The sequence below is a fragment of the Trichoderma atroviride genome, chromosome 1 (genome assembly GCF_020647795.1).
Source record: "Trichoderma atroviride chromosome 1, complete sequence".
Lineage (NCBI taxonomy): Eukaryota > Fungi > Ascomycota > Sordariomycetes > Hypocreales > Hypocreaceae > Trichoderma > Trichoderma atroviride.
Window position 1 is genome coordinate 159,197 of NC_089400.1, and position 24,912 is coordinate 184,108.

A 24,912-nucleotide genomic window follows, 5' to 3' on the forward strand; every position below is an offset into this window, starting at 1 on the left:
GTCGATTTGTACTTATACGATGTGATTACATATTTGTCCTCATTAATATAGGTAATTAAATCTCCAGCTCTTCCTAATCTTGAATAGCTGTGCGTAATGCTACAAATATCTGGTTACAATTTGCGATATGCACTATCGAGTATATTCACAGTAGACATGCTGATCACAAGGAGGACTTCACAGCGCCTAAGCTAACACTTAAATCATTTGTAGGGCCGATGTCACTACCTTATTCATCAACAATCTATACGACTATAATTACATTGCCAAAATGGCTTCAGCGTCCTTCTGTAGCTTTGCCATAGCTCCAATCTGCAGAGTAGGTCCAATGCTGATCCGGGCGACTCCAATATCCGCCAGCTCCTTCACCGTCAGACCGCCGGATAGATTGAGCATCACATTCAGCCGTCCATCAAAGACCTTGACCAACTCAACGACTTCGCTACGTGAGACTCCTCGGCCGGCACCCCATACGAATACAGTGGTAGCGCCAGCGGCAAGATATGCACGACCTCTCTCAATCACTTCCTCGAGACCGCCTCCTTGAACGAGGGTGTCACACCGGGCGTTGACGACAAAATCAGGCACTCCCAGTGAAGTAGCCGTGTTCATAGCTCTCTTGATTCGATCCGCGGCATCAGAGATGCTGTACAGCTTCTTTGTGCTTCCATTGTAGTCCTCCAGGTTAATGCCGACAACACCAGCTTGAATAAGCTCCGCCAGGCCGCTTTCTAGCCCATCTCCATATCCGTCCTGGTAGTCAACGGATAGTGGCTTTCCAAATTCTTTAATTGCCGAAGCGATATTTTTAGCAGAAGTTACATTAACTTCCAGTGTTAAGGTGTCGTCTTTAAGACCTGCTGCTTCTGCAACTGCATAGCTAGCTGTGGCTAAGGCCTTTGCGTTGGGTAGGGATGCTACAGCCCGCGCGGAAACTGCATCGTAAATGTTGGCCAATACGAGTGGATGATGAGGAGTGTGCAAAGCTTTGAAGCTTTTAGCGAGAGCATTTCGAGTAGCGTTGGCCATGGTTGGATTGAGCAGATATGGCGGTGATGGCCTAACAAGCTTGATGGTTTTGATTGACTCGTATTTACTTGAAGTCATGTTATAACCACTCCTGATGTCTGGTCAATTTATATATGCCTATATATACTAATACTCTGTCTATATGTGTACATGAGCAACAACTACCTAGGTAGGTAACTATTAATGTCTCGCAGCTATGTTCCTAATATGTTAATATGTGCGTAATGTCTAGATCAGTCCCAGCTTTGTAAGCATCCCATTTGTATTTGCCGACGCATGCGATACTTTTCAGAGCTCTGCCCTGAATCAACCGTCTAGCCCAATATAGTAAAATGAATAGCGACACTGTTAGCCTAATATCCTCTAGCACAAGCGCCATGCGACCCTCTTTTGGGCTGAGCTGCCTGCTCGGAGCTGTATCCTGCTGTGCCGAAGAAGTAGCTGGATTGCACTCGAAGCAGTAGCATTTAATAGTAAGGCGACTCAAATATACTTTACTGACGTTAATGGGCTGTGTGTTTAGAGGATGAGAATCAGAAAGGTGCGTCATTTAGGTAACTTGAATGAGTAACCGGATGTCGTATGCTCTAGTGCTGTTAGTTGAAGCTTCCCCGAGGAGCACTTTGATCGTCTTTTATATGCGATAGAACATCGTAAAGGACTACTGTACCTATTTAAATTCGCTGTCCTCGATATCTCATTAATCACATTCAACAATTGATGTGCCTAGCTCATTATAAGTAGAATATTAGCTCAGAGTCAATACTGAAACGATTGTTTTATGGATAATCAGACGGTAGCAGAAGACGTTAGCATTAGCTGGCGACAGATGGTGCCGTTAAACCTGTTCATTGGTCTATATATTCTGCTGAAAGTCTATCATCTGACATTCGCTATTGAGCAACTAGAACGCCACGATACCGCATTTTTCCGTCGCTGAGAGTTTTCATAGAGTCCTCAATGCCGACCTTGTTTAATGGGAAGAGCATAGTGACTGGTCGGATGTTGTGCCTGGAAGCAAAGTCCAGCATTCTCTTCAGCTCCAATCTTGACGCAATCACCGTGCCCTGGATCCGCAATCCGTTTCCAATCATGGGGAAATGAGGCATAGTAAAGTTGCCAAAATGAACGGTCAGAGGAAGTATCATCGCCTGTGGTTTGAGGAGAGGCATGTAGGTCTCCCACTTGGTTTCAACAGACGCCGTGACCACAGGTGCGTCCAGCTTCGAGGGACCAATGTCAATAGCCTCTGCTTTGCTCGTGCTTGCAAAGTGGTTAGCACCCAGCTTGAGAGCTTCGTCTTTCTTAGATTCGTTGGTAGACAGAACCACCACGTTCATGCCCAGCTTAGAGGCAAATTGAATAGCGAGATGGCCCAAACCACCAACTCCAATAATTCCGATGGTGGATGTAGATGACAGGCCGTATTTGTGTAGAGCGCTCCAAACAGTCGCACCACCACATATCAGCGGCGCTGCATCGGCGTCCGGAATAGTGTCCGGAACCTTGAATAAGAACGCCTCTCTCCAAACAACTGCCTCGCCAAAGCTGCCCTGATCCAGAGTTGCCTCTCCGTAAATTTCTCGTTCAGGGCAGTATTCATCATTTCCACTTAAGTATTGTTCGCATAGACCGCAAGAATTCGCCTGGTATCCCCATCCAACACGATCGCCGATTTTGAAGTGTTTGACATCAGGCCCAACCTGTTGGACGACTCCGGCTCCTTCGTGGCCAAGCACTATCCCAGCAGCTCTTTAATGCAGATCTGTGCCACACAGGCCAGATGCCGAGACTTTTACAAAAGTTTGGTCGCCTGTTAAGCTTGGCTTTGTGGTCAGCCCTTCCTGGATACCCTCGGCAGAGCCCTTGTAGACTTTGAATGAAGGCATAGTTGTGTGTAAGCAGATACGGTGTGTATAGGAGGCTGTTTATACAGGAAGATTATAATGAAGATATCTGTCCAATTTATCTTCTTATAGAAATCTTAAAGTAACTTTATGTCTTGATATTAGTTTCTTCCCCAATTAATCCTAACATCGCAGTATGGTTATATACTCGAGGTTCAACGATATGATATCGCTGCCCTCTGAGCACATCCCAAATAGGGATATTCCTATCGTAGGGTATTCCTCACAGCGCTGACCAACTAGTGCCTGCATGTGTTATTCAGTTGCCCAGCTGAGTGTATCCCATATACCAATACCCTCTCCTAGCAATGTAATTATTTAATCTACCAATGTCGACTGGACCCTGCGCGAGTGACGTAGCGATCAGTAGGTAGAGTAGAATCGCTGTCACCAACCCCACCCGACAAACGCCCGGATAGAGTGTAAGCAATCCGATCTCTTTCTTTTTTGTCTGTGCTATGCTGCATTCAACCTTGATGACGGCACGTGTCACTGCAGTGTTCCTTTCTGTTCAATGTATACTGTACGTGTGTTTAGTAGAAAGCCAGTTACTTATGAGTCTAGTATTATGCTAGAAGAGATTGCACGCGCGGAGCAGTAAGGATGCTAAGTTGAGCAAAGTTGAATGCGCGTAACTGAGAGCTCCCAACATGGGCCCATATTATTCGAGGTTCTCGCAGTGGGCCAGGGCGCCGACAGCTGAACCATCAATCTGAAGACTGCATACATTGCCATGCTTATGAACTCAATTGCCTATGGCCCTTGTCCTCCAATAGTCTTTCATATATCGTGGATAGAGTTTCTACTATCGCTCTAGTTCATAATTTTTCTTGGTACTTCAATTGGGTGATCTTATGCGTCGATAAGTAGAGAAGCTCGAAAGTTTAAAAGAAAATGTCGAACAAGACGATTAGATCGGCTTGTTCGGGAGCTTTCTATGAGGTTAGCTATAAGCCGAATAAAATAACGTTGTCGCCAATTCATTTTAGGATATTGTATTTCTTGTGAAATTTCCCATTTGGGTAAATTCTGGAACGCCATCTCTTCATCTACACCAGATGCTAATATTGCGTACTTGTCGAGGTCGGCGAAGTGTTGCAATCTTCACAAATGACTTCTCAATGATTCCCCAATCATAAATAACACGTAGCTCTTATTGTATCACCTAATTGTTAGTGAAATTCAGCTTCCAGTGCTTATGAAACTGCTCTGAAACATGCTTGACATTATTCGAGAGGCGCCTCTCGGCCAGGCAATTCGATTCCTCACTCAAAACAGGCTTCTTCAATATCCCGAAGAGAAGCCTGATTTCAAGCTACCCGAAGCATATGTTGCGCAGCTTGAAATACATGAGAAACAAAGCAACAATGGCCACGCATCTTTTTCTTCTGCTCCAGGAGAGGCTAGCATGGCAAGAAACAACAACATCTCTCGAGTTCGATCTGAGTCTCAGTCTGAATCGCAATCCGAGTCTCAATCCGAGTCTCTTCAGCGTTATGCGACCAATTTCGAGAGCCTTAGAACCGTAACAACAGCTAGAAGCGTTCATACTATCCCATATAGTTCTGAGCGTGTGAAGGCAGAGAAAGAGCTAGAAATTGAGCGCACCAAATCCCTCCCAATTGCCCCTCAGAAAACATCGGACGGTATCGTTCTTGTTGATTGGTATACCACCGATGATCCAGAAAATCCACATAATTGGTCGTCGTTCAAGAAGATCTTGATTACTACAATCATCTGCGTATACACATTTATTGTTTACTCTGCCTCATCTATATATGCTCCCTCAGTCGAAGGGGTATCAGAACATTTTGGCGTTAGCATCATCGCAGCAGAACTTGGACTCGCGCTCTTTGTTCTTTGGTATGGAGTGGGAGGAGTCGTATTTGGGCCCCTCAGCGAGATTCCTATAGTTGGAAGAAATCCGGTCTACTACGTGACATTCATCATCTACTTCGGCATTAGTTTTCCGACAGCAGTTGTGGGTAACTTTGGCGGCCTGCTAGTGTTACGATCTCTCCAGGGGTTTTTTGGTAGTCCTGCTTTAACCAACGGAGGGGGGACATTTGCCGACATGTACGATCTGATTTACGTGCCTTATCAGCTCTCTTTCTGGGTCTATTGTGCGTGGGGTGGTCCAGCGATTGGGCCGTTGATTGGCGGCTTTGCTACAATGTTCAAGGGATGGCGGTGGCCCCTCTGGGAGATTGTATGGATGAATTCATTCATGCTTGTGGTGATACTATGCTTTTTGCCCGAAACCTCAGCTGCGAACCTATTGATGCGACGAGCAAAACGACTGCGAAAACGAGTCGGTGATCCCAGGCTTCAATCTCAGAGCGAGATTGATCAGAGACATCTAACTGCCTCTGAGATTTTAGTTGGCGCGCTCGTCAGGCCGATTGAGATTATGATTAAGGATCCTGCGATACTATTCGTCAACATCTATACAGCCTTCTTCTATGGAGTTTACTACACTTTCTTCGAAGTCTTCCCCCTAGTATTCCCCCCCCTTTTATGGCTTTAATCTAGGACAAACTGGTTTGGCATTCTTATCCTGCGAAGTCGGAGCTACAATTGGCCTTCTTACCTATATCTGTTATCTTTACTGGTATATGGTCCCTGACAACATAAAAAACGGCCTTCGAGAGCAAGAACATCGCCTCGTTCCAGCTATTTTCGGCTCAGTCCTCCTCCCGATCGGGCTGTTCATGTTTGCATGGACCGCTAATGCGAAAATACATTGGATTGTACCACTTATAGGCGTTGTCATCTTTGTCATCGGGATGTTCTGGATTCTGCAGGCGCTCTTTGTATACATCCCATTCTCCTACCCCACATACGCAAATTCTCTCTTTGCAGGGAACGATATAAGCAGAGCTGCTATGGCTGCCGGCGCCATCATGTACGCAAGGCCTCTATTCATCAGCTTGGACGTTCATAAAGGCGTTAGCGTGCTAGCTGGCTTGAGTGCTGGGGGCATTCCGGGGACCTTCGTTTTATACAAATATGGAGGCAAGTTGCGTGCCCGATCGAAATTCGCGGTACGAGGCTGAATTGAGAACGTTTTGCAAACGACATGGAAATATTGAACTAAGAGCACTTAGCTGTGTAAGGGAAAAGAGTTCAATAGCATCTCTAGAAAAGCAGCGGTTAGGAGACCATGGAAAGCTCAGGAAGCAATGAAACATCAAAACAATATAGGTATTATGTCATCGAAGTTTGGTATTTTCTATAAGAGATTTTGTTTTATATTTAATGATACTAGTAATTGTTGGACTCATTATAAATTTTAGTAATCATGTTACAGAGATGACAAAAAGTGCAAGATGTTCCGACACCCAAGACTAAAGCTTGCCTAGCACCTTTTTCAACGTTGATACACTACTGAATATTATCGGCCTCGTTATACAATCCTTGGAACTGCATTGGCAGTAGGTAGACTCGCAACACACTTTGAAATGAATTGCTCAACTGGTTCAAGAATCCCTCTCACCCTAAACCCCAATCACCGTAAGTATCCCAATCACAGGCCTACTAAAGGATCCAAAATTGCAAGCGTATACTCAGTGATACTTGAAGCTTGTACCAACGAGATGCTTTTGTTTGCCAGGGCTACAACAGCTCCTATGCTCTTGTGAGAGCATGAAATCTGGGCTAATTATGGGCAATGAGCAGCTCCGTAGCCATAGCCACGGAAACATAGTTGGTGTTAGTACTTGTAGGGGTTCAATAATGGTATTAATCTCCGCTGTAGCGGGGCCGAGAAGGCGCCATGTATTTATGGCGAGAGGGTTGTCAGCACTCAAAAAGAAGAGCCAGTAGTTATGCCGAGATTCACACTGTGCCGCGGATTGCACTACACGAGAAGCAGTGGTCTATCGCCCGCATATCGGAAACAGGTGCTGACGTTCTTGAGTTGAACTCGAACATGTGCTCAACCCTTTTATGCGGGTACTGAAGCAGCCTATACGACACTATTCAATAGTTTGGCCGCTAGAGTAGTAGAGACTTTGGCGAGAAATACAACCTTGGAATCTAAAAGTTGAAGATGGTCTTACTGGAAGTTTGTATACAGATTGTAGACTTCCAGAGAGTTACCTTATTCTACATAATGATACAGTAGTTTATCCGCTTTATTGTATTATCCGTCTCTGTTATATACTTCTGCTAGAGATCACGGACTATTCTAATCTTGCAGAGATTCTTTAAACTTGTACAGCTCTCTAGATCGGAAAATGCCTTTCAAGGTTAGATATCTAAGCGCGCGGTAAGATCCATCCAAAGCCAATGCACATCACTTCCCAACAGCCTGGGTTATTGGAATTCCACATCCTAGTGCATACATGGTACAGAGGATGATTCCGGAATCTCGACAGCGGAATCTCGGTAGCGTCCCGCCAACGCCCGGCTGCTAGTGAAGGCCTAGTCCATGGCATTGACTATGCTGTGAGATCTACTGCACCGGCGATCATTAGGTTAGGCAGCCCCTTTGAAGCAGGTAGTATTCCGTTTTCTGCCCTATATCTTGGCCGAAAAGAAGACCCGAAAACAGGCAATAGTGTCCATAATAAGCCCTGAGCGAGGGTTGTTTTGACCACCATTGTTTCACATCCTAGCCGCTCGTATCCTATGCTGCTTGTGTTCTTAATAATTCCTTTTTGGTATCATATTCTTCATAGTCCTGCCTATGTTACGTTGCGAGAACGATGCAAAGCATTGCTGATATTGGCACCGCAAGCTAGCACTTGCAGAGTCTACATCCGAATTACCTGCGGTAATCATAACTACCACTACCATTATCGACGAGGATCCTGGCGCCCAATCAGGGGTATAACAACAAGTAATCTTATATTTGCCTTTTGATGCATTGTACATACTAGCTTGGCTCTCTATACGCCAAACATACATACCACTCAGGGCAAGGAAGCGGCATCTCCATTGTACTGAAAGGCTCGGATTGAGAGCTACAAGCACCCTTTTCGTAAGTCGTGTTATATAAGCTCGATTTCGTAAGAAGAGTTTTATTCTTAATTATTCAGTCTATATAGTTCGGGTCTGATCAAGTCTCACACTTTGTTACCTTTTATGTCTGCTGTATGGGGCACATGCAATCTATTGCTCCCAATCTTTGTCTACACTAACGACAACGGCCATTTTCACTTCAAAAAACCAACTCCATCTTTTGTATTAGTATTTTGTGTAAACAAGGACTTATTATTTCACTATGTTCAACCGAGATATCAATAAATATACTCGACTCATGGTAGTGTTACGATTACTCTAGCCAAAAAGGCCCGGGTGACAAATCCATGATCGAAAAAGCCATGAAGCCAAAAATGCTAACTACTTACAAACGCCCAAACCCGATAATTCTATTTTCTGCTTTTCTTGCTTTAGGGCTACTACTACTCTGCATCTATTTCATTAGCGGTTTTAGATGACTCGATGTTAGTCCCATAACCGTTTTGCACTCTCATGCACGGGCAGGCCGTCAATCATTCCAAAATTTGTAACCCACGCTGCAATCATTTCTAATAAATAATTTACCGGATGTGACTTCAGCTTGGGTGGGAATTTTAGTTGGATCTATGCGTAGTTTGCTGCGAAGAACATGCACTGCTCGGCTTGATGTAAACTAATGTGGTTTATACGGAATGTAGAGAACCGCCTGACCGGCTTATATCTAAGATGAGCGGACAGCGATGCCGTGTATATTATATTTTGCATAAACTGTGGGTTGCAATGAAACTCCACGTAAGTCATCAACTAACGTTCGTTCCATATAATTTGAGTTCATTAAACTCTAAACTCGAATGCAATGCCTCGCCAGGCATCCTAGAGTATCACTTATTCCCATATTAGTTGTTAGTGTTATAGTCTGATTCCGAATCCGAAAGTAATTCCACATCCCAGTCATTGCCCAAGGAAAGAACCTATCTATCCGAGTAACGTTGGTGAAATAGTCTTGACTATCACTTTTGGTGTTTCATCCGCCCCCGGAGCCCTTGCTGAAGCGACACCGTAAGCTGATGAGCAGCTATTTGTAGCAAGTAGCGTCAGGAGATTTGATGGGCAATTATTTAGGCCTGGAAACCGATAGGATGACGAGAAAGCGACAAATAACTCAATGGAGCCTGGAATAAGTTCGGCCCAAGCCATGTCTCGTCAGCAAAATGAACTACTCTGAAGACGTAAATAGAGGCTGCTGTCAAATTGCCTATAGAGGTTTAGCACGGCTGGCGTGGCCACGGAGTCACCAAACACCGGCTGTCGCTTGGGCTTAGCACGGCGCTGGACTTGCTTTATTTTCCTTATTTTATTTCCCAATTATTGACCCGTACGTACTGGTTATAATCGTCTTAGTATGGCGTGTCTTTTGTGCCTGCATTCTACTCGTACTTCTGTCCTTGTAAATGCAACTTTAAAGTTGACCCGATAGCAAGATATCCATCTTATCAACCAGTATTTGCCATCTCAGGAACCTTCGACTGTCCACTTTCTCTCAAATTTGCCTGGAATTTGAAAACACGCAACCGATATAGCTGGGCGGGTGCTGGTGTGATCTGGAAGATGGTTAATGAAGGCTGGCCCAATACTAAACAGAGCACACAGGATTTCCCCCCTGAGGAAAATGCCGATACGGAAGAGGGCAAAGGCAAATTCCGCTTTATCACTTTCCAAGATCCCAACACCGTAAAACTTAAATCAGTCCAGCGGGTCATTCGGAGCCATGGCGCTAAGAAGTCCTTGGAAGGGCGGAAGAAGAAGCTCACAGCAGCGACTGGGAATTTTCGCCATTTTAAAACTGATAGGTTTCAGCATACCTCGGCGAACAAGCAAAGCAATGACACCAAATCATCAGTCGACATCCAATCATTCGGCTCGACACAATCCCTTGCTATTAGCAATTCTACACGGCTACAGTCTCTCATAGGAAATAGTATGGTATGCGCCTCGTTTAGGAAATCTCAAAAGGCTAACAACACTTAGAAACCGCATCACAAGCTTTAGAGCCTGTGTGCAATTTCTCAGAAGCCACCGCCCACCAAAAATTTCACAAGATATTTCATGACGGCTTCAACGATGAGGCGCTCTCAAATGCTATTATGCTATCTCTGACATTCGCCGCAAATGAATATCATTTCTCACAAGAATGTGTCACCTTCAAGAACACAACAATTCGGCATATCAACCAGAAAATCGGATCCTCCCTTGATCCTCCCGCTGTTTCACAAATGATAGGAGCCATATTACTCTTAATAGGAGTAGAGGTTAGTATTTTTCTCAAACTGCTACTCTTTCATCGCTGAGACAGTATCTAGTGGCGACTTGGGAACAAACCTCGAGTGGAGATGCATTTGGCTGGTGTCTTGCAACTGCTAAGTTTCTGCGATTCCAAGCTCATCGACCTTCATGATGGCATCAAGCGGTAAATATTTGAGCCAAGCCCCCTTTGTGTGTTACTGGATCAGCATTCTAACCCATGCAGTGCAATATTCTGGCAAGATCTAAACGCGGCTTGGATTATAGGTTCCGAGCGCAGGTTCTCTCATGACATCTTCCCAGAGCTTCACTGGGGCCGCAATCCCTTTCTCTCATCTATGTACATGCTGCCAACGGGATTCGAGCCACTAAGGCATGTGTTTGGAAGCGACTTGGTCAAGGTTGTCGAAGATATCTATGCCTTGCAGCATTATCGCGAATCATCTATTGTAGACCTAGGTGACTCACCGTCTCTTCTCCACTTGGATAATTATCAGGCCTCGATAGAGTCTCGACTTTACTCTCATTTTTTAACGACAGGCGAGAGTAATGGAATATTGGCAGGCTGCATACTTGCACTATATCTCTGCACTTACATGCTGTTCTCAGAGGTATGGGCAGGTCACTTTATTCCATCACACATGTCTTCAAATCTACTACGTGTCTTACGGGATGCAAAGAAGAGTATTCTATGGGACACCAACAGAGATGCAATGCTATGGTGTACGATAGTGGGTGGCACATTCGCCCAGCAAGGCGTGACACGATCCGAGTACATACTTCTACTTCACCAATCCGGATATGGTACTCTCCCCTCAGCATGGAAAGAGACGGAAAGCTTTTTGGAACAGTTTCTGTGGTCTAAAAGAGTCTTCTACGGGCCCGGGAGAGCGTTCTGGGATGCATATTCACTAAATTGACATGCTGCTGCGGTTTCCGAACATGACCCTTTTCCCAATTCTCCGAGAAGTTACGGTTTATATTAATCCGAAGGAGTGTTGATGAGAAGATGATTTCGATTTTCTTCCATCAAGTGGTTGATAACATCACGGGAGACTAATATTTCGTACTACCTATTTAGATACCCAGTACAATCGTCAATAATGAACTCAGATGAGAGAGGGCTACTGTATAGCTTCAAATCTCCTATTAATGGCCGTGAATAAAAACTTGAAGTATGACACCTCTAGTATAGTAAACAAGCTACCAGAAAGGGGTAAAGCCTCAAGATCATGATAAGAGCCTGGCGAGATCTTCGCTTGCGGAATTCCGAAGCAACGTTCCGCTACAGCCCAGTGGCCAGGAGTGCTGACCACACCCTCTGTAAGGAGTCGTGTTCCGTAAATAGTTTTCGGAATACATTTTGTCTTCGCATTTGAAGCCCGTTGTAGACATGGCCGCTCTGTTCAGTTATACCGAAAGCGATTGCATATTAGGCCAGATCTCCGTTCCAGGGGTGGAGAAGAAGAGCTGGGTGGATTCCGACTTCGTTTTCGCTGTGTCGCTTAAGCGACAAAAAGCAAAAGGGGATAATTAACCTAGGCAGGCAATTTGTCGAACAGATATAGGTATATCGCCGCAGAAGGGTGGAGTAAATACGAAAGAAAATTTTGCTGCAAAGCCGTTCGCTCAAGTATCTAGCACAGTCTCCAGTGAAATTGATTCGTGCTCTTATTATCGAATAAGCCAGTAGGCAAGTTTGACGCAACAGTACAGCGCCAGTATCCGTATAAGTTGTATTCCTCGATACTAGCTCTTATCAATGCTACATCTACTGCCCGATAGTGTTTCCATGTCTAGATCTACAGGGAAAGATTTAGACATAATTACCTTAGTATTCTAACGGACGCTTAGCCCTGAAGACGCATCAAAACCTGTTGGTCCAAGTCGTATAAGATATAAGACATTGCGCGTATCAAGCGAACTACGCAAGCGAGCTAAGCTTAACGAGCTAAGCTGCAAAGGAGAAATAGCTCTGAAAGAGCTAACCAAGAAGGGAGAAATGATTGCCACGCTAAAATCCATTGCCAGACTGGTGGTCTATTTCGATGGTCCCCGAGCTATCGCTAGGAGCCGAATATGTGGGCAAAACGCTCTGGCGTCATTGTTGGGATATTAGGTGCGTATTATATCTATAGTTGTCAGCAATAATTCCACATGCATAATGTAAGCAGCAGTGAGATTTTCTATTAGTTTGTGTTTCTTGTTGTCGGCTGTTGAATTAGTCGAATACAACTGATCAGGATACTATGTGTGTATCTCTTCTCTAGAATTACGAAGCAACGCAACAATAGGCATCTATTTGCGCCATATTCACGTGAAGCATGTCATTAAGAAGAAGAGTTTCTCATTAGCACAACAGTGCTCTAAACATTGCAGTTGAGGAAACCCGTAAATCCCCGCATATTGCCGCCCTATCTTGCTGCGTTGCGCTCCACCGTAGCCGAGTCGCTTGTATAGCGTCAGGGTTGGTTCACAAGTCCCATGGGCAACTATTCCCGATATTTCCTGTAAAGTTTCGCCAAGTTCAGCTGTCAACCCTAGCCGTTTTATGGCATATCGTTACATGTTAGTCAGTCGGTGACCTGCCACAGCCCAGTTTAAACGTCGGGCTTACACACTCATAACGTACGTGTCGGCCTAATGATGCTACCAGTGTCGGGCTAACCCTTGCGTTTGTCGGCATATGGACCTAAGCGAACGCCTTCCAATTAGACTTTCTCATAACGTCAAACAGGTCCGACTAATCGCCCGTCCAAAGCAGCCAGCTGCTACTCAACTACTACCTACTGCCTATCTTTTCACCGTAACTTGGACCGCCAGCTATACCAATTGGGCGTTGAGATGGAGGCCCTATCAGTACCAGAGTTGAATCGCCAAGTGGTTACCCGATACTTCCAGGAGTTCTGGACCAATGGGAACGCCGACATTGTTGATGAACTGTGCGACGACAATGTAACTATCTTCTATCCCATGCATGGCCGAATGGTTGGCAAAACTGCCGCCAAGGAAGTCATAGCTAGGTTCAAGCAGGTTAGTTTGAACATGGACTGGGTTATTTGATATGCTAATAGCAGAAACTCTCCCCAGGCGTTTCCGGACGTTTCATTTCGATTACTGTCCCCGTTTCCTCTCATTGCCGAAAGCGACTATGTCGTTGCGCGGTGGTTCGGCGGGGGGAAGCATACTGGACCGGCATTCTACGAGTTGCCTGTTGGGAGTCTGCCTACGCCTAATACCGGCAAAGAAATGCGATTTTCTGGAACTACAATCTATAGGTTGCAGAATGGGAAAATCATAGAAGAGACTGGTGAAGAATCTGGCCTGGTGGCGCTGCAACAGTTGGGTTTGATCAAGATGAATGATGGTTTTGCTCCCTGAGCCTCCATCTACATCACCTGATTTCACCACAAATTGATATTGGATTCATCTTTGCTTCGGGTAGATTTTGTCAACTCTTTATGTTCACATTAAATTATATATATACACATTCTTATTGTTCTCGTCATCATATTAGTCCAGCTAATAGCTCATTTACTTTGTCATGTCCGATCCGTTGTAACAATTCTGCAAATCTTGCAACAAAGAAAGCGCTATGGTCGATTCGCTTACTTCTTGATGCCGCGATAAAGTAGACCCAGGTCAAAGAATTTTCTCCCAATGCGTACGGGGGTATCTTGACCACAGTAGCCTGGAGCCGGTCCAGCAGTTTGTTGAGGTCATCATAAGATGAATCCGAGTCTGGACTGCTAATTTCGATGGGAGTACTGGAGGTTGGGATTGTATAAATATGGCATGCTTGTGACACTGCGCTTTCAATTGCGGAGAAGATTTCGAATAGGTCCTTTTGGTTGAGCGACAGCATCTGCTTTCCATCTGCAGCATGGTTCTCTTTGCTAATAATCTTGTTGAATTGGTACAAGGGACAGACAATTGTTTTTAGCCTATTCATTGAAAATAACATGTGTTAGTAAAGAACCTAATAAGATTGAGATGATAATATGAGACGTACAGTTGGACTTGGTCAAGTAAGAATCTGCGTGTTGCCTTTTCGCCTGGATCAGTGCTGAATTGGCTATCCTTGTGAACCCAGAACTCGGCAAGCTTTAGAAGAGCAGGGCATTCCCTGTGGCCACATATCATGTCATCAATCATCAAGCCTAAGATGGTAGCGAGAGGCGCGCAAGAGTCCGTCTCTGGTCGCGCTGAGACGTGTCTCAGCTCGGCAATTGCGGCTGACCTGTAGCTGAGTCTGTCGACCATTGTCTTTGCTCCTTGGGCAATCTGGATGTGGCTGGCAGATGCTGCCAAAAATGCACTTCTAACCATTGGGTTGTTGAAGACTGATGGCAGAATGTGTTTGACATACCCTTGGGTAGTTGACTCAGTGACATCCAATGTCGGGATAATATTCTCATAGACTAGAGGAAGAGAAAACAGATGGTTAGCGACCAAATTGAAGCCAGAGAATGCCTCATAGTCACTTACAATTCCTCAAGAGGAACTCTTCAGAGGCATCTTCGATGTTGATGTGTGGCAGCATGTCCAGGCTGGGATATATCATTGGCTGTTGTTGGTATACTTGCCACTGATATAGGCTGCCCAAGAGTAGAGAAGCATCACTGGGGGCCATGCTCGCCGCTTGGTTCGGATTTGACACTGACCACAGGAATATGCCCGGGCCAAACTGTGAGAGCTGATGGATGTTTAATACTGGTGCGTCTGCTGTGGCAACCAAAGCCAATACACATTTCTTCCAATTGGTGGCTATCCCATTCATCCGCTCGCCCTCTGCTCGGAGACGTAGGACCTCTTGTTCCAGGGCATTCATATAATCTTTTGTCCTTTGCCTATGGCTTCTATAATATGGTCAGCTTTATCCCAAATATTCCATCTCAAATCAACTTCCAACATGCCTCTGTGCTCGTAAGATCTGCTGCTTTCTCCTCTTGGGAGGCTGGCCCTTCTCGGGCGTGGCAGCGGCGACAATTCCATCATCAGGCACTAATGGTGGCAGGAATGAGAATGTGCCGAGAATATTTCTCTGGCGACTTTTAATAGAATTATACGAATTTGCGTTTTCCATCTTGACCAAGGTTTGTTCTGGTCTGATGTCGCCGTTGGGTTTGCCTTCGTAGATGAACATCGGACAATCGGCTTATTGACCCTCTGAGCTGGTCAGGTGATTTAGGCGCGGAGGCTCTTTTAAATCGTCAGCCGCTACTGAGAGTATAAGTAGCTATGCTTCGGCAGTTGTCCTTTTTTATTTATTGCTATTCTCGGTAAAAGATGTATAGCAGAAGGTATCGTCAGAGATTACCTTCAAAGTCATCCTTGAGTGCCACATAAAGACAGGATGTGTGGATCATATAACTCAGTTGAGCAATCGAGTCAGGGATGGCATCAGGATGCAGGGCCACCTTTGCAGGGCTAAATGAGACGCACTGTGCACCTCATCAGGGCAATTCAGATGACAAATGCGCGATGCCCGAATAGGTCGGCTTCATCTACTCCAGTGGAATGGCTAGGGTGAGAAACGACGGGCATTAATCAGCCCATGCTAGATTTGAAATCGTAGGGCTATCCTCTTAGTGCTGCGTGCTAACTTCTGACGCCGACTCGTCGACTACGAGACAAATTTGCTTTCTCCATGGCGCTCCGGATCTGCTACCCCGTTTCCTACAACTGCTCCGACATACTTCTTAATGTGGTCCTATCGCTGTGGTTGTAAAGTCTCCGGCGTGCCTCCTTAAGTCATAGCAGCCACTGGGCCGTTCGTCTACCAAACTGACTCCAGGCCACTGACGCCCGACGGCTTGTCCGCCTGACTTGTCAGTCGGACCCCATGGCGGAGGCCCTCCTGGGGATTATGGTGGTCAAAGTCTGAGATGGCTGTGTGCGCCGTTACGCGGTTATCCCATAGTGCCACCGTGCCCTCCTCCCACTTGACCCGAACTTGGAAGTCTTGCCCCAGCGCGATGTGCTATAAATTGAAGGTTAAACGGTTAGTGGGATGAAGACATGGCATGCATTGACAAGGTTGGGGGCCGACGCTTACATTAAACAGCAGCTGCAAGAGGGCGTCTGACTCTTCGTGTTGAAGGCCAATTATGCGTTTCGTGAATCCCTTATTGACAAACAAGGCTTTTTCTCCGGTGACCTTTAAATAAAGCCATGGTCAGCATGGTGCTCCTTTCTGCTGCATATGATCCATATATGCTGTGATGATGGAAACAATAGTGCGAGTATACTCACCGGATGGACCCTCACGATGGGATGGTCGCTCTTCACTGGCTCTCGTCTGACGTGCTTCCCGTCCCGGCGCGCATTGTCGGCTTGGTTGAAGCCACTATGTTCAGCCCGAAGGCCTTCTAGCAGCGTCTTGATTGGTTGAGACAAGCGGGCGTATGCTGCAGTCTGAGACGCCCAGGCGGTATCACCTCCGGTTGGTGGGACAGACAGCAGGGTGAGAATGGTAATACCCGGCGGTTGGTGCTCATACGAAACATCCGAGTGGTAACCTGTAGTGGTTAATCTTTCTCTTCGCTGCCGTGCTCGGTATTCGTTGTCGGGGCCTAGATATATATTGTGGAACTCGAGGTGGTCCTTGACGTGAGCTCCAACGGGCTTGGCGATAGGTTAGTACTACTATATCCGCCAAATTGTACATAGATATACGCGTGTAAAAGCGGATTTACTCACGTGAACATGCAATGGCCCGAAATATTTGGCAAAATCCTTCTGCTTGTCTGGGCCTATATCTTTGAAGTCTTGACCGCGGAAAATGACCACGCCCCTCTCAGCAATGAGCAGGGCAAGTTCGTTCTTCTGAGTGTCGTTCAGTTGAGAAAGCTGAAGGCCCCGAATTTCAGTACCGATAACTGGAGTGAGTTTAGAAACTTTGAGCTCTGAGTTGCTGCTGGAAAGAAGAGCAGACTTGGCTTTGTCTGCTCCCAGTCCGCGATCCTTAAACTCGAATGGCTGGATCGGTTCAAAGCGAGTCTCTTCGTCGTAGACGGGGAGATATTGATGGTATTGATACTTTGGTTAAACGAATTAGACAACACCTTACTTTTTACTGTATTTGTTTCTGATGGTTTACCTGCTGATGGATGGCATCGTCATATGCCAGCGTGAGCCTGCCGACTTCATCGCCTGACTGCGTTACTGTCTTTGTAGTCGACATTTTTATGGTGATTCAACAAGCACTCTTTCCGGTACAATGGATTTTGCAATAAGCTGAAATGTATACTAATATTACAACTTTGGCAATTTTATTCGGCCTACACTTTATATTAAATATCTCTAGCCAGTATACGGCATTGACAGGTTGTACAGTTTTACATTCGGAACATCGGCACCTTGCGCCAGCATTCCTGCCGATGGCGGCATCCTAGCTTTAATCGTGATCGATCAGCTATATGATGAACTGCGGGGTTTTGCGATTGCGGAGAGTATGCCAAAGGTTGAGATAGATATATGGCGTACTTACATGAGCACGCCTTGCAACGACCAAATATGGTAATCGCGGGGGTGTTGCGGCTTCAGTATTAAATCCGGTACGGTTCATAATGGCTTCTACTTTGAGAATACTATTGAAAGAAATGAAATGTATCAACTCTTATCAGAGCCTAGATAAAGTCTTGCGATATTATTGAACGATTGGCGTTGTCGCAAGCATGATGAATGTCGGCTAAATCTGATTTCAGAGTCGTGATTTTCACCAAGATGACGCGACAGCGGGATGCGCTGCAAACTAACCAAGTAAACGATTACTAATATGTTAGACAAGCGACACTTGTAATTGTGTGCAAACAACATGAGACATTTGATCTTCGTCCGGTTAGTCAATTGAATTGCTAAGAGGAAACTCTATTAAGCTGTTGTTGCACCACTGAAGCGTCGATGGGAATGATATCGTGTTAGTTTGCAATGCAATGCGCATAATAAGGGCCATGAGGCTTTGCAAAGATGGAGAGAGATTTGAGTTCATCTGACAGCAACAATCTTTTACCACAGTGACTGCTTCGGCTTTGCAACTCGATACGTATTGCTAAGCGCGCCACTGACTGCTATTGATAGCTCATATGCTACAGAGGCTTCATGAGCTGTCTTGATTTGATCGCGGAGTAATATGCGGCCATAGAGGCCTCATCTCTCCTGAATTTGAATGACAGCTATTAATAGCTCTTTGTAAAACTAACATATGGTGAAGGCCGATTCATGTTATGTTAAAAAATGAAAGCAGTAATCCTTGGTTATCTATGTCGCCATTTTGTTGCGCTGGTTGAACTGATCTTATGGCGTTATAGCCCGATCAAAGCATATTATTCGTTATATTAGTCTTACTGGGTACTCAGTACCTGTTTATACCTATATTAACTTTTACATTGATACAATAGTCGATCACTTTGTATACTATGTGTCTACGGCCTTTATAGCTCTTCTTCTTTCTCTTTTACATTCGGCGTTCCTCTCGCTCTATTATTATTTCCAGCTGCGAGCACTGGAGCCCTCTTATACTTATATACCAGTGTTCAGTAGATATCAACGATTTCTCCTAGATTGCGGACATGCCAGAGATGATCCAAGACAAGTCTCAGGCCATCAACATACGCCGGGGCATCAAGGCCTCAGCGGACAGTACAGTTATGCTCACAAGCACCGCTGAACACTGATGTATCATGCTGTAGGTAACGCCCAAATTGTACATCAGCTATAAGGATATGAGTCTTCTTTTTACTACACTGCGGCACAATTACGATCTCGACATCATCCGGGAGCTCGAGGTTAACAGTAGATCCAACTACGACGTTTGCATCTTTCTCAGCGACGCAGGCGGATATCTCACGAATATGTCGAGACGCCCGTCACCGTAGAGCTCGATAGCCGCTCTGTACGTGTCTAGGTTTTCCGTATATCCAACAAGATGAACAACCTCTTATGATATATACTACATAGAGCGGGTGCTACCTAGACCACCGGGCTAGATGTGTGCGTCGTTATGACTCTATCTTCGCGTAATGCAGATAATACGCGCTGGGTTTTGGACTTTCGGAATCTCAACGAAGGTAAAGTCACAGTTGACGGAGATTGCATTCCAGTTGTAGGAATGTAGGTAGCCGTTTCGAATCGTCAATTCTCATCCATGCTAGTTATTAGCGACGCCAAAGTGTAGGAGGTCGGCCTCGACAAGCACATATGTATCCTGCGGGAGACGCGTCTCAATTTCTCGGGGCCCTGAGAAGCTTCTATCGCATCTCAATAAGTTCAAAAACTAGTCCCTACACAGCGGGCGGTTTATCATCTTGGGGAACTATGCTACCTCGGGGGTGCGCGCCTTTTAGGAAACCTCGAGTCATCGCCTTGTACCTCTCGAGGAGAAGTTGGTGCGAATATCGGAAGAGGGTTCGTATATTTCTTGTCGTGATAAGCCATAAGAACTACGGTACTATTTGGGGTATCGCTGACTCCAAGTGTGCCGCAACTCCCTCCGGATAATCACCTCAATGCAGCTTTTCGCCGCCGGATGATTAGGCGCAAGTTTGGCAAGCTCAGCTCTGTTATTAAGGTCAATATTATGAAACCCGTCAGCATCACCGGTAGTCTGGCCTTGATCAAAAAGCTCAGGTTACCAGAGAAATGGGGAGAGCCGGCCTCTGGTGGATTTAACGAACGAATATGATCATAAACCGCGGTGCGTCAACAATTACAGTCTTCGGACTCTGTGACGCCAATACAGCAATCATTCCCGCATGTTTCCACAACGACATACTCATCGTCGCCTCGTCAGCTCTCCCCAAAAATCTCCACTTGGTAGGGCTGATACTGCATAAAGTGGAAGAGAGCAAGCTTGGCTATGGCACGGGGCGGGGACCAGATCGGCTACCTTTTGAGCCCGACATTCCGGATGGGGAGCTCGGGGCAGTCTTGCATCCCACGTCACTGGTCTTCAAGGCAAAGAAGATCCCAGAGGGCATCAAAGTCCTCGAAGACCACCCATTCAAGACTGTGGCGGCGATGTACGCCGGGCTGCAATATACCACCACGGGAGTAAGTACAAGACTTAGCAGACTTTTGTTGATCTTTATCCCCCATGTTTATAACTCAGTGGTAACAATGAGGCTTGCAGGGAATGAATATGCAGGGATATATGCAAGTCAATACGCTTCTTTATACTCCGAAGCTCCGGATACGATTTGGATCAATGCGCGTATTCCGGGCATTGTGATTGGACGCAGCTCATCCCCGATCAATGCCGAGTATTCCGACGTTGTGATTGGATGAATCTCATATATGATCAATACGCACATTCTGGGCTGTGATTGGATGAACTTGATCTCCTATTTTGACTGCTCGACATGATCGATCTCGTATAGATGATTATTTTTGCCATATCGGTAACTGCCAAATCCTGGCTTGCCGTGACAGAGTGGCAGAAGACTACACCGATTGTCTGGTACTTGTGTCTCTATAGGTCCCTTGTCACAATGGTCCTTTTCAGCTTAGCCCCTTGTTGTATTAGTTGTACAAGGTTGAGCCAGGGGATATCTGGTGGAACTACCGTTAATGCTTCATGGCTGGTCAACAACTGTCTCTGAAGCTTAGTGTTGTCCCATGATGTATATAAAGGGCCAATGCCATCTCTCCAGAAACATTGTTTCACATTCTACCATTGCACCATCTCCTTTACACTTCTACTTTTACGCTCACTATCATCATGGGAGGCAAAACACTCTTGTCAGTGTTTGCTTTCTTTAGTACACTTGTGGACGCTCAGCAGAAATATGTTCTCACGACGGGTCCGACAGCGAGATCGCAGTGCTCTGCCACTACCGCCGCATCTCCTACATTTTCCTTCTCGACCTTTGCATTTACTCAGTCAGAGACCTATCGCTATGCAATTCCTGTTCCGTCGCCTACTTCCACGGAAACATTTGCCGCTCCTTTCTCCGCTCTCAGCTCTCTGATCCCTCATATTGTCACAACCACCTGGGGTAGCTGGAATCCCAACGCTACTGTGACTGCGACTGACTTTCATGATAAATATGGCAGTGCCTCTTGGAGTGCGCTTTGGGAGAACGCGCGACCATTTCTTACCAACTTTACATCCACTGGCATCTACAGTACGACTGTTTCGCCGACACCAGTGCCAAGTGCCGAACTTGTATTGCCGCCAAGGGATTATTTTGGTCCAACGGACTGTTACTACTTTCCCGATGGCTTCATATATGGCGTAGCTGGCTCAGCTTCCCAGATTGAAGGTGCTATTAGCCACGAAGGAAAAGCGCCATCTGCAGCGGATATCATCGCCAAAGATGACCCCAGCCAAGATTACGTGACAAATGAGAATTACTATCTATATAAGCAGGATATTGAGCGACTGGCAGCGATAGGAGTAAAATATTATTCATTCTCAATCCCATGGACTAGAATTCTACCATTTGCAGTTCCGGGCTCACCTGTTAACCGGCAGGCTATTGACCACTATAGGTAAGCTGATCTGACATATTCTGTTCCATTCCCATATGTCTTCAAAGGCCGGTGACTAACATTTCTTCTCTCAGTGATCTTATCGATTTTGTTATAGCAAAAGGGATGCTCCCCGTCGTTACGTTGATTCACTTTGATACACCATTGCAGTTCTATGCCGCAAATGTCTCAACTTTATATGAAAAACCCTCAGTGGGTTATAATAACGGAGCCTACCAAAATGAGACGTTTTTGGATTCTTTTGTTGTAAGTCAACTTCAAGGCCATTCATTCATATCTACCGTACTTACTTTTTATTCTCTAGCACTATGGAAAGATTGTCATGACACATTTTGCCGATCGAGTACGTTTAAGCCAATCCCATTCTAAAAGTGACAACTTGTACTAATGTTACCGTTTTAAAGGTTCCTCTTTGGGTGACGTAAGAATTCAATTCTTAGTCTAGAGTTAATAACTAATTATCAACACCAGGTTTAACGAACCATTTGTTTACTGCCAGAATGGACATTCCGTGGATACAGTAATCAAAGCACACGCTCAATTATACCACTTTTATCACGATCAGATTAACGGTACAGGCAAAGTTGGAATGAAAAACAGCAATCTATTCGGTGTACCGCTTGATCCATTGAATGCCTCCCACGTTGAGGCAGCCAATGATTTCAATAATTTCCAACTGGCAATCTTTGGCAATCCGATATATCTCGGCAAAGACTATCCTGCTGTATACAAAGAACGAGTCCCAGACTACGTTCCTCTTACCAAAAAAGATCTAGATTACATGAAAGGCACCGCGGACTTTTGGGGAACCGACGCATATACTATTAGTAAGTTTTCCCGAATTTACTTCCTTTGCCGTGATGCTCGTCATGAACTTCAAGGCAATTACATAGCAGCGGGCTAATGCTGGTACTTTTAATCAGCTGTTATCTCACCTCTATCTGCAAGCGAGTCACCTTGCTTAAACACCCCATCCAACGTATTCTATCCGGAATGCGAACAGCAGAGCTGGGGTGGGAAATTTGGCTGGAATGTCGGATACGCCAGCCAAACATTTGTCTATATTACTCCGACCTATTTACGCCATTACTTATCATACTTGTGGAACAAGTATCGCTCTCCGATCATCGTTACCGAATTTGGCTTCCCTGTCGCGAATGAAGCCGCACTGCCATTGGCACAGCAACTCTTCGACTCACCTCGCAGCCAGTACTATTTGAGCTTTATGAGTGAGATACTGAAGAGCATCTGGGAGGATGGCGTGCAAGTACTCGGTGTGATTGCGTGGAGCTTTGTCGACAACTGGGAATTTGGGGACTTTACGCCACAGTACGGAATGCAGACTGTGGATCGAACAACGCAGGAAAGGCATTACAAGAAGAGCTTGTTTGACTTTGTCGACTTCATTCAAGCTAGAACCTGGCCAAATTAGAAGTATACTAGTTGAATCTATTCCGCATTAGCCAGCATTTGAATCGACCCTTGACCGCTTCCTCCCAATCACCGTACGCATATGGAGAACGTAAATCTTGCATAGCCGCCATGCACTGGGAAAGGACCGCTTCTCGAGATAGTATTTGCGATAGTGAGCTTTTGGATCATTAGGGGGATGCTGTAGTCGCCCGAACATCCACGTTGACATCAAAGTTGCGCTCCATCAACAGCAATGATACTCGTCATCCAGGGCCAGTATCTGCGAAAATACATGCATCGGAGCCTGTGAGACATTGGATCTCAGTCTTTACGCATCATTCATTTACGGACTTGTCCATCTTTTCTTGAGGGCCTTTTCTTTCATTTTTCAAGACATTTATAAGATGAGACTTGGGGTAAGCCGACTCCCTGAGTTGAGCGCCGTGGGAGGCTGCGCGGTCACTCTTGTCGTCATGATACTTTGAGCGCCGAGATATCGTCGCAAGCTGGAGGCAAACAACGGCGTTGCGATACCGGAATGGCGACAACAGGAAGCCATGGTTGGCGGGATCTTGTTTGCAGGTGGCTTGTTTTGGCTTGGTTGGTCAGGCTATCGTGAGGAAGTCCACTGGATCGTGCCAATCATCGGGGGCGCAGTCACTGGATTTGGCATTTCTCTCGTCTTTCTACGGCAATTCAATTATCTAATCGATGTTTATACCATAGTGAGCATCAACATCACCGACTTCCATCTTCCAAACCCAAGCTACCGTCGCTAACAATTTGAACAGCTCGCAGCATCAGCGCTTGCAGCAAATGTTTCTCTACGCTCGATACTCGGCGCCGTATTTCCTCTCTTTGCATCCTACGTGTTCAAAGGCATTGGCATCCAGTGGTCTCTTACGCTATTGGGATGCGTCACTTCATTGCTTGCGCTTGTGCCATTTGTATTGCACGTCAAGGGCGCTCAAATTTGCAGAATCAGCAAGTACACTCCAAAAGAAAATCGGCAGGCAGCTCTTCCAAAACCGGCTACTGCGGGGATGCGACATTCATCTCATTGCTGTAACATACCTATTGATAATGGATCGCGATATGGCGAAGTTTATAATAAAGGCGGAAAGGTAATAGACATGTATCTGAGATTATCCCAAGGCTTCACATAGGTAGACAAAGGAAAAGTTGGTCATTTTCTTATAGAACTAGAGAGCAAATTATCATGCAGCTTCTTCAGGGCCACTCTTGCTTCTGCGGCCTAATTTGCACGCTTCTGGTCATTTCAACAAACGAGCCTTCATCGCTTTCCGTTTGTTTGTGTCAATTCCAATACGGAGACTTCGTCAACTTACACAGCAACAAAGCAGCAGTTTCACGGCAACAAACTTCACTGTTCAACCACTTCGGCAATTTGTAGCCAAGCCCGATAGCTGTGGGAGTACGGATCGGGCAGGTGGGGTAATGGAGACAATAGCGGATCGAAGCCGCTCAGCGACAAACAATGACGTTTTGGCCGTGGAGCCGGTGGTGACATGCATCGGATTGCGAGTAGCGGGTGGGGAGATTGTGACGAGTTTAATCATGAGTAGAATCACGGATAATCAGAGCAAAAGGGACGGTGAATGGCGAGATTGGCATCGTTGAGGGATACTCGTGAGTTGAGCTGGACTTGTCTTATACACAGAGCTTAGTTGTTACATGTGATAAACCAGCCAACGTTATGCAACAGTTGCTCAACTACTTGCTAGACACAAACTAAAGGCTGCTGCTAAATGCCTAATCCGCGAGCCACGACATGACATCATTC

At 45.7% G+C, this 24,912-nt stretch overlaps 9 protein-coding genes across 9 annotated transcripts; 5 read left to right on the forward strand and 4 right to left on the reverse strand.

Moving 5' to 3' along the window:
- Positions 1-258: 258 nt before the first annotated feature.
- Positions 259-1,029, reverse strand: TrAtP1_000050 (uncharacterized protein; the record flags this gene model as incomplete). Its single annotated transcript, XM_066110423.1, has 1 exon — positions 259-1,029. The coding sequence occupies one exon, from the start codon at positions 1,027-1,029 to the stop codon at positions 259-261; it is 771 nt and encodes a 256-aa protein (XP_065966495.1).
- Positions 1,030-1,922: 893 nt separating this feature from the next.
- Positions 1,923-2,918, reverse strand: TrAtP1_000051 (uncharacterized protein; the record flags this gene model as incomplete). Its single annotated transcript, XM_066110424.1, has 2 exons — positions 1,923-2,767; positions 2,882-2,918. 2 exons carry the CDS (start codon positions 2,916-2,918, stop codon positions 1,923-1,925), a joined length of 882 nt encoding a protein of 293 aa, XP_065966496.1.
- A 1,234-nt stretch (positions 2,919-4,152) lies between these two features.
- On the forward strand, positions 4,153-5,463 carry TrAtP1_000052 (uncharacterized protein; the record flags this gene model as incomplete). Its single annotated transcript, XM_066110425.1, has 1 exon — positions 4,153-5,463. The coding sequence occupies one exon, from the start codon at positions 4,153-4,155 to the stop codon at positions 5,461-5,463; it is 1,311 nt and encodes a 436-aa protein (XP_065966497.1).
- Positions 5,464-9,347: 3,884 nt separating this feature from the next.
- On the forward strand, positions 9,348-11,301 carry TrAtP1_000053 (uncharacterized protein). The gene is made up of 4 exons (XM_066110426.1): positions 9,348-9,879; positions 9,930-10,210; positions 10,262-10,368; positions 10,429-11,301. Exons 1-4 carry the CDS (start codon positions 9,510-9,512, stop codon positions 11,120-11,122), a joined length of 1,452 nt encoding a protein of 483 aa, XP_065966498.1. The 5' UTR covers positions 9,348-9,509; the 3' UTR covers positions 11,123-11,301.
- A 1,330-nt stretch (positions 11,302-12,631) lies between these two features.
- On the forward strand, positions 12,632-13,654 carry TrAtP1_000054 (uncharacterized protein). The gene is made up of 2 exons (XM_014091998.2): positions 12,632-13,235; positions 13,293-13,654. The coding sequence occupies exons 1-2, from the start codon at positions 13,047-13,049 to the stop codon at positions 13,581-13,583; spliced, it is 480 nt and encodes a 159-aa protein (XP_013947473.1). The 5' UTR covers positions 12,632-13,046; the 3' UTR covers positions 13,584-13,654.
- A 56-nt stretch (positions 13,655-13,710) lies between these two features.
- Positions 13,711-15,348, reverse strand: TrAtP1_000055 (uncharacterized protein; the record flags this gene model as incomplete). Its single annotated transcript, XM_066110427.1, has 4 exons — positions 13,711-14,146; positions 14,215-14,623; positions 14,691-15,061; positions 15,119-15,348. 4 exons carry the CDS (start codon positions 15,346-15,348, stop codon positions 13,711-13,713), a joined length of 1,446 nt encoding a protein of 481 aa, XP_065966499.1.
- A 633-nt stretch (positions 15,349-15,981) lies between these two features.
- Positions 15,982-17,388, reverse strand: TrAtP1_000056 (uncharacterized protein; the record flags this gene model as incomplete). Its single annotated transcript, XM_014091996.2, has 5 exons — positions 15,982-16,185; positions 16,261-16,362; positions 16,458-16,829; positions 16,905-17,243; positions 17,305-17,388. 5 exons carry the CDS (start codon positions 17,386-17,388, stop codon positions 15,982-15,984), a joined length of 1,101 nt encoding a protein of 366 aa, XP_013947471.2.
- A 2,495-nt stretch (positions 17,389-19,883) lies between these two features.
- TrAtP1_000057 (uncharacterized protein) lies at positions 19,884-20,319 on the forward strand (the record flags this gene model as incomplete). Its single annotated transcript, XM_066110428.1, has 2 exons — positions 19,884-20,255; positions 20,314-20,319. The coding sequence occupies 2 exons, from the start codon at positions 19,884-19,886 to the stop codon at positions 20,317-20,319; spliced, it is 378 nt and encodes a 125-aa protein (XP_065966500.1).
- Positions 20,320-20,922: 603 nt separating this feature from the next.
- TrAtP1_000058 (uncharacterized protein) lies at positions 20,923-23,127 on the forward strand (the record flags this gene model as incomplete). Its single annotated transcript, XM_014091922.2, has 6 exons — positions 20,923-21,695; positions 21,770-21,941; positions 22,000-22,038; positions 22,100-22,116; positions 22,167-22,522; positions 22,619-23,127. The coding sequence occupies 6 exons, from the start codon at positions 20,923-20,925 to the stop codon at positions 23,125-23,127; spliced, it is 1,866 nt and encodes a 621-aa protein (XP_013947397.2).
- Positions 23,128-24,912: the final 1,785 nt, after the last annotated feature.

Excerpts from the sequence above, each read along its gene's own strand:
- TrAtP1_000054 (XM_014091998.2), top strand. The coding sequence starts at position 13,047 with ATGGAGGCCCTATCAGTACCAGAGTTGAATCGCCAAGTGGTTACCCGA. Across the intron at positions 13,236-13,292 it reads TCATAGCTAGGTTCAAGCAG|GCGTTTCCGGACGTTTCATT; the intron begins GTTAGTTTGAAC and ends AACTCTCCCCAG.
- TrAtP1_000053 (XM_066110426.1), top strand. The coding sequence starts at position 9,510 with ATGGTTAATGAAGGCTGGCCCAATACTAAACAGAGCACACAGGATTTC. Across the intron at positions 9,880-9,929 it reads ACAGTCTCTCATAGGAAATA|AAACCGCATCACAAGCTTTA; the intron begins GTATGGTATGCG and ends AACAACACTTAG. Across the intron at positions 10,211-10,261 it reads TACTCTTAATAGGAGTAGAG|TGGCGACTTGGGAACAAACC; the intron begins GTTAGTATTTTT and ends GACAGTATCTAG.